The sequence below is a fragment of the Barbus barbus genome, assembly GCF_936440315.1.
Source record: "Barbus barbus genome assembly, chromosome: 5".
Lineage (NCBI taxonomy): Eukaryota > Metazoa > Chordata > Actinopteri > Cypriniformes > Cyprinidae > Barbus > Barbus barbus.
Genome location: NC_136733.1, coordinates 20,093,647 through 20,101,136, shown reverse-complemented (window position 1 = coordinate 20,101,136; position 7,490 = coordinate 20,093,647). Strand labels below are relative to the sequence as shown.

Below are 7,490 nucleotides of genomic sequence, written 5' to 3'. Positions count from 1 at the left end.
AATATGTTGGTTTTCAATACTTTTCCCTTTAAACTTCTAAATGTGTCTGTTCAGTTGTTCCAATGTAAAAGAAAAACCAAACACAAAAGCAGTTTACAAAATACACGTACTCACCTAAAACACACTTTAGCTAGGCTACTACTAAATTATATTTACTATCTAATTTAACTTTTATACTGTATTATTTTTCTGAACAATTTGCAATTGCATTCGAGTTCCTGAATATGATGAATGATGGGATTAGCCTCAAATACTACTTGTAAGTGGTATTAGCGATGGGAGTGGATTTAGTGTACGTTAAGGGCACTGAACTTTGGCATTTTTCTGACCTGGGACAGTCATGAGCCCTTACTTCCTGTTGCGTACACACTCTCAAGAAGCCAAGAATGCTAGAGTCGGTATTACAACAGACACTTTATTTGTCCTCTTTAGTCCATTTGGCCGAGTCAGCCATTGATGACAGATGAAAAATATCTGCACTCAACAAAATTACTCATAAAAACCGTTGAAAGTTCACCGTAACATGCAAACAGCTTCCCATATATGGACTGTTCGGTGATTGAGAAGCACCTTCTGATTCAATAATCACTTTTAATTTTAGAGTTTAAAGAGACTAGGTCTATCACAGGGCAGTTAAGAAAGAAACCTATACTACCATTCCATAAACAACTGCTTAGAGTTTCAGCCATTAGTAAGAAGTCCATGTAAAATTTAGTAACAAATAAATCAAAATACTGATAGAATGCATTTGCTTATAAACACAATGTTAATGCATTTGTTAGTTTCAAAAGTTTTTTCATAAAATTAATCTGTTATGCGTATATTTTGCGATGCCGATACAACGATAGGATGAGATGTGAATAAAAAAGCAAAAGCAAATACATTTGTAAAGTCCTTGATCAGTAGACCTACAGGTCTGAAATACATTCCCATTAATTCAATAGTCATTTCAATCAGTAAACATGGGACACAAATGATTCTTTTTCATCTGAGCGGTTTGTGTTCACATCTCACAGCACACAAATGAGACTCCGTCCCTCTTCAATCTCATCCTGCACCTTATCGCTGGAGGTGGCGATCTCAGCCTGGGCCGAAAACATAGCACAGATGAAAGTGAGAACAGTGCCTCCTATGGCGGTGTAGAAAGCCCAGCCCAGAGAGCACAGGCCCACTTTATACGGGGAAGCATCCGGACCACAGTAGTCAACCACCTTCTTAGAGCCCCAGCCTGCAGGATAGAGCATCAGACCGAGGATGAGGAAAAGACCTGCAAAAGAGAAATGGGAATGCTGTAATTACAAGGACATCCATTCAAAACAAACAAATAGAAATATTGCGAATTACAGTTGCTTAAGGTGTTTGAAGGTGGAAAGTGTAGTACAAGTTAAAACTTACTGAACATAAATGAACAGTTAACAATAAAATAACTTGCTGAAACTAATAAGAAACACAGCTAAAGTCCATTCACAACAGGAACAATAACTATAACGACAACGACTATGTTGTTGTAACACTACTTTAAATGCTCAAATGTTTTACAATTGGGTGGATTCTGATTGGATGTCAGTGTTTTTGTTGTTAACCCGCTGAAAATGATTCCAATGATATTGTTCCTTTGTGTCGTTATTGTTAGCCGTGCTGTGGATCTTCCCATTCTCATCCAATTAGAATTAAACTAAGACACCATTGTTGGTCAATTTTGAGATTTTTGGTTATTTTGCTTGCATACATCAAAATCAGAAATCTCCTCTTCAGTAGCACTTACAAACTCCTTACAATCCTTCTAGTCTTATTCTTGTCTATATTCCAAAGTGTTTTTCCAAAGGGTTTGGATCACTCGCCTGATTTAAATTTTATTCCTAAAAATATGACAAACAAAATTGTTCACACCACTTATTTTCTGGCCACTGAAAGCATTTTTTTATTTATGGATTGATTAAAAGATATATCCATAATCCTCTCTGTAAAACATTTAACACTATATACTCAACAAAATGAAAGAAGAGTTTTGAACCTGGCTTTTCTAAATAGTTTGGATTACTGTTCTGGACATGTACTGTATGAAAATTAATGCATATTTTATTAGATAATTCCTCATTTGCACATTTACCCATAACATTAGAAGAAAACTAGAACAAAACAATGAAGTGCACTGTGATTGAGTATGATGAAATCTATTAATTACCTAAAAATTGCACCTTATTGGTGAATGGTGTGAATGGGTCTTCACATGGTATTTTAGTCCTATGATTTTATTTGAAAACTTCATTTTTCTCTTTAAAGTTCCTCTTTCCTTGAAAACACACTCACTCAAATCTAGAAGCTCAGATTTATCCTTGTTTTCCTGACAACGACCTTGTAACCCCTTTGAACCATGTGATAACATCATCAGAAAAAAAAGACATCTCTTCACAACACGAAAGGTTTCCCTGTAAAACCTCAGGGTGACCCATGAGTCACGATTTCAATTCAATGCCATTTTCGCCCTGTTGAAGTTATGATTATGTGAGACAGATATGTCTTAAAATATGGGATTTAATTGCAAGTAGTGTTTAAAAAGCAAGGCAAGAACTCTTGCTGATCTAATCTTCATACCAAACAGAGCAGGTCACTGTGATCCCTCGATTTTATTCTGAGATCTTACTCTAAATAGGCAAGTCAGATCCTGTCTCTGAAGTCATGCTCTCACTATTCACAAATTACTCACTCAACATGTTGTATATCTTTCAATGAAATTATTCAAGAGCTACATAGTTTGGTAGTACCTGATGTTGGTCTTGGTCTTCTATAAAATGAACCACAATATTTTTATTGTACCACAATACTTTATTGTTCTAGTTTCCAGACATGACTGCAAATAAGATGCATTATCATGACTGATCTGTTGAGTCCCTGGTATTTTGACTCAGAAGGCCCTGCCACAGTCAACATTACAGCTCTACTCCTTTGAGCTTGGTAACAAAAGAAGGTGTGGATTCCTGGGGCCTGATAAAAAAAAATTGAGATCAGCATGAAATAAAAATTGACCCTATTTTCTAAATGCATGTAATAGATTGTGGATTACTTGTCCATGCATAGCTGCTCTGTTTTTTTTTTCCTAATCAGAGTGTCAAAACTTGATCTTCTGGTGACAAATTTCTCTGGTGAATGCCGGACTTAAATTTAGACTACTTAAACCCTGTCCCTCCACAATTGACTATTAGCATCCCTCATTTTTTCTTTTATAATAATCAATTACACTCAAAACACAGATCTGTCTGTACTTCTTTTTCATCATGCTATATAAAATTAACTACCATTTTCTTCTTATTTTCCAACATAAAAAAATCCCCGAACAATCATAATAATCATCGTAATTCGGTCTCTCAAACCTAGAATATCCTCACCCTTGTTTTAAGTCTTAAATCCCAAAAGTAAAGAGGTTTAATGAATTTCTTTGGTTGTTTCGATTATTATGATTATTATTATATTGTTTCGTCAAATTATAAATTTATTAGCAAACAAATTCTGGTTAATGCTGTTAAACTAATGCATTTCATGCACTTTACATTCAAAAACTGATTTACAAATGTTGATGTATTGTTTTTTAGGGGGATTTTCATGAATCCAGTCCTTGGTGTCCCAGCATCAAGTAAGTAAGCAAAAGATGCACTTATGTTTAATGGTTTGAAGGTTTTCAAACCTTCTACGTCTGTATGCTCAGATCAAGCTCTGTTTTAAGTCAGAAATAGGACACGCTTAACGAGGATTTCTAAACATTGGAGATACCGAAGTAACATCAATGCCGTAATATTTAGACTGTCTTTTCTGTAATGGGATGATGAGAGTGCTGAAGTTCATAATTAGATAGCATGGTCTTTGAGGTCACCAGAGGAATGTCAAAGCCTTGAAGCCATGAGCTCAAGGCATTCTGGGGGTAGCTTCAGTGTCTCACTTAAATACGCTCCTTAATTTTCTGTGTTTAGTTGATAATGGTTCAAAATTAAAGATGACCACCAACTGCCACCACAAAGACTGCCAAGAATCTGAGAAAGCAGTGCTACAGTAGATTTCCCATCTTACCTGCTATTCCCTGAAGTAGGCCACACACATTGAATATGCTCTTCTTCAAGATACTCTGGAAGCACATGCTGAAAACCGAAAGGATGGCCACTAGGGACAGGAGAAAGATTCCGATGACTAGAAATATAACAGTGGCCTGCCAGAAGCCACTGGCTATTTCCATGAAGTCTGTGGCGTAGGCCCCACACTGGACCACCTTCTGCTGTGCCACCTTGATGCAGCGGTTATAAATACCCAGGGTGCGCTGGTCGCTGTGGTGTGAAGCGGTGATGGTGAAGTTGAACTCAGAACCATCTGGATATCCCACTAGCCATTCGGCGCTCATAAATGCCACCAGCTCAGCAAATGCCACCACAATGCTCATCAAGGTCCATAACATAGAGCGGCATGTGACTATGACGTGACACATTCTGCAGAACCTTTATGCCGGCACTTGAGAGGAAGCGGTTTCTTCAAGCAGCAGCTGAGGCACGTCAGTGAAGGTCCAGTGGTGTTATCATCACAGCTAAATTAGCACCAGATCTCCTCAAACAGCACCACAGAAGAACTCCTGAGCTCTTGGACCGTCCTGAGAGTATCCATGTACTGACACCAACTGAACAAATCTATGAAGAAAAAAAGAGAAGCATTTGTTTGAGAAAGTTATAATCAAGGCTATAAATCTAGATTTCTCAAGAGCTCTGAATCAGCACACTGACGTCTGTACCAGGAACAATCCAATTTAATCCAGTTCACAAATCTCTTTGAAAATCCTAGTAACATAGCACACTCTTTAAAAATTCTGGGTTAAAATCAACCCAACTTGGGTTTAGTAGAAAAACTGTGAGGTGGGAGACATGTTGGAACCATAAACAACAGTATAATTAAAATTAATTAAAATTTTGTTTTGTTTTTATTGATTTATTTTTTGGTCAGATTTGCTACTTGCATTTGAGGAAGGAGTTGTCAAGTTGGGAAATGGAGCTTTCAAGATGAAAACGATCGATTCATGGTGCTGGCGCCATGTCAAGTCAGACACAAATTTTAAACAACATTCACTAATTCAAGTTAGATGCTGATTGGTCTGCACAGGAAAACAACTATTTTACAAGGTGGTGGTTTTGTATGAATTTGTACGATGTGAATAGTATGAAAACATACGATTTGGAGAAAAAAGCCTGAAGGCCCACCTCTAAGTATATTGTACATAAACATACGAATGAGATTTTTTTTTTTAGAGGAGCCAGTTTAGGTTAAGTAAAAACAACAATTGAGGGGTACAGGTTTGAAAAGGCATGGAAATACCAGGAATATTTAATATTAGCATGACAAAGATATTCATAAAACAAAAAGTTTTAGTAATTTCACCCATCAGAGGATAGTGCTGCCAGCTGTATACAATACTTTCACCTAGGTCTATGTTATGACAGGTCCTTACTGTGATACCGCAAGATTGTGTAAGTAGCAAATGCCTGTTTGTACAGGTATGTAAGGTGTTAAAATAAAGAATTTGAAAAAACAAATAATGCAGTCATAACATAAACATAAGAAAGGAATGACATTTCACATTAAAAAAGTTTAAGTTTAAGTAAACTGAGTCTGAGTACATGATGACAGGTAAGGATTTTCTTAAACCCTTCAATGACAGTGCTATGAAGGCAAGTGATGTATGAATTTATTGAATGGGAGATTATTATGTCAGGTTACGGTTAGTCTTTTCTATTGGTATCAAGTACTGTTTTATGATTTAAAACTGAAAAGGCGAGCAGCCACAGCACTATGTCAAAGCTTGATGTCCCAGGGAATCTTCAAATATGTCTATACACACATTACATTATGTCTTGTGTTTAGAGCTTTTTTGTTACTACCAGTAAACTTCTCTTTTCAGTCATCAAGAATGATTTTTAATTATTTGTGAGCTGCCCAAGACTGTTTACCTGAATAGCCAGAATGTTTCAGATCTAAGAAACACAAAGAATGAGCTCACGCTTAATTTAATTTACACCACATGATTTCCCCAAAAAAGGAGATGGCAAACCAAAAAGGAAAGTGCCATGGATTCTTAAGGGGCCTGAAGAATGTCAGAGCCTGTTGCTAAGGACACAAAGGGCTCTCCTGCTGGTGAATTAACACGGTCGTGAAAAGGGATAAAGAGGTTCTCTACTTATGAATAAAGATGGATCCAGAAAGTCCCTAGAAACGGTGACAGACTTTCACTGAGTTTCAATGGTTTCAACTGAAATGCTGCTCCAAAGCAGTTTGAAAGCTGACAAGAAGCATTCAATGACTCTGGAATGTCTTCCAAGATCAATATTAAATATTTCTATAGAGGTCCAAAGGTGCTCAGCAATCAAACAAAACCTCAAAATCACAGAGGTCAAGAATCAAAAGCCCTATCTTATAGGCTACATGTAATTAGTTCCTATGCTTTATTAATATGGGATTTTCATGGGCAGGTTCTCACTTACTTTACCATTCAGTGATGGTATCAACTGCTACCATGGTGCATATGCCATGGCATGATACACCTAATCAAAAATGGTTCACGTTCAATCAAAACAATGCTATTGCCATACATCATGATGTAAAATCATGTTAGTTTACTTAACACTTTAAATCAGTCTACCGGCTTAATCTCGTGTTACTTCAAAGAAGAACTTTTTCATATGTCTCCTGTTACAATCCGTTACAATAATGTTTGCCTTAAAAGAACAAGTTCAAAAAGCAGTTTTATTGATATTTAAATAATTAAGCAAAGCCCCTGGATCACAGCTCTCTCTTCTCTTATTCTGCTTTTTTGAATGCTCAATCAATAAATTGTATATCCCTCCACAGCTAGAGAAAATGATCCCTTTTGTTCAGCGTGGCTTTCGATTAAGTCAGAACCTAGATTCGACATGAGACGAACAATCACACGCAGTCCGAAAGGCAAATATAAAACATTTGTATTCCTCTTACCGTCACGGTGCTGAATTCGCCGATTAGTGTTTAACTTCCTGAAGTGTCTGAGCGGATCTCCTCTGTTCTGACTATACACGACACGCGCCAGAAGGGAAGAGCCACGGCAGAGACCTGGAAACATTCAGCTTCACAATCACAGCTCTGGAATACATGGAAAAACACACAACATGGCATCGTTTAGAGATCACGGATCCTAGTTCGGTGCTAGTCTCAAAAGAATACCAGTTCTAGCTCACTTTAGCTACTTTCTCAATGTTTCTTCACCGCCTCCTTTAGCTACTCCAGCCCCTCGCGGAGTTACAATGGCTCGGAATGCGCCCAGCCGCCCACACGCCTACTATGTAGGCTAGTCTAGGTAGACAGCTCACTACGAGCTCATATTTTCTCTGATTTGCCCTCTTTTTCTTTGTAATGATGTTTACATTTGTCTGGAGAATCTGATGAACTTTACCCAATCACCCTATGGGGTGGTGGCACATACTACAGCT

The 7,490-nt window shown here is 37.4% G+C and overlaps 1 protein-coding gene across 1 annotated transcript; it reads right to left on the bottom strand.

Annotated features, from left to right (window-relative positions):
* Positions 1–396: 396 nt before the first annotated feature.
* LOC306869565 (LHFPL tetraspan subfamily member 2a protein-like) lies at positions 397–7,490 on the bottom strand. The gene is made up of 4 exons (XM_079416323.1): positions 7,239–7,490; positions 7,000–7,143; positions 4,063–4,667; positions 397–1,267 (listed from the first exon to the last, which is right to left on the bottom strand). Exons 3-4 carry the CDS (start codon positions 4,469–4,471, stop codon positions 1,011–1,013), a joined length of 666 nt encoding a protein of 221 aa, XP_079272449.1. The 5' UTR covers positions 4,472–4,667; positions 7,000–7,143; positions 7,239–7,490; the 3' UTR covers positions 397–1,010.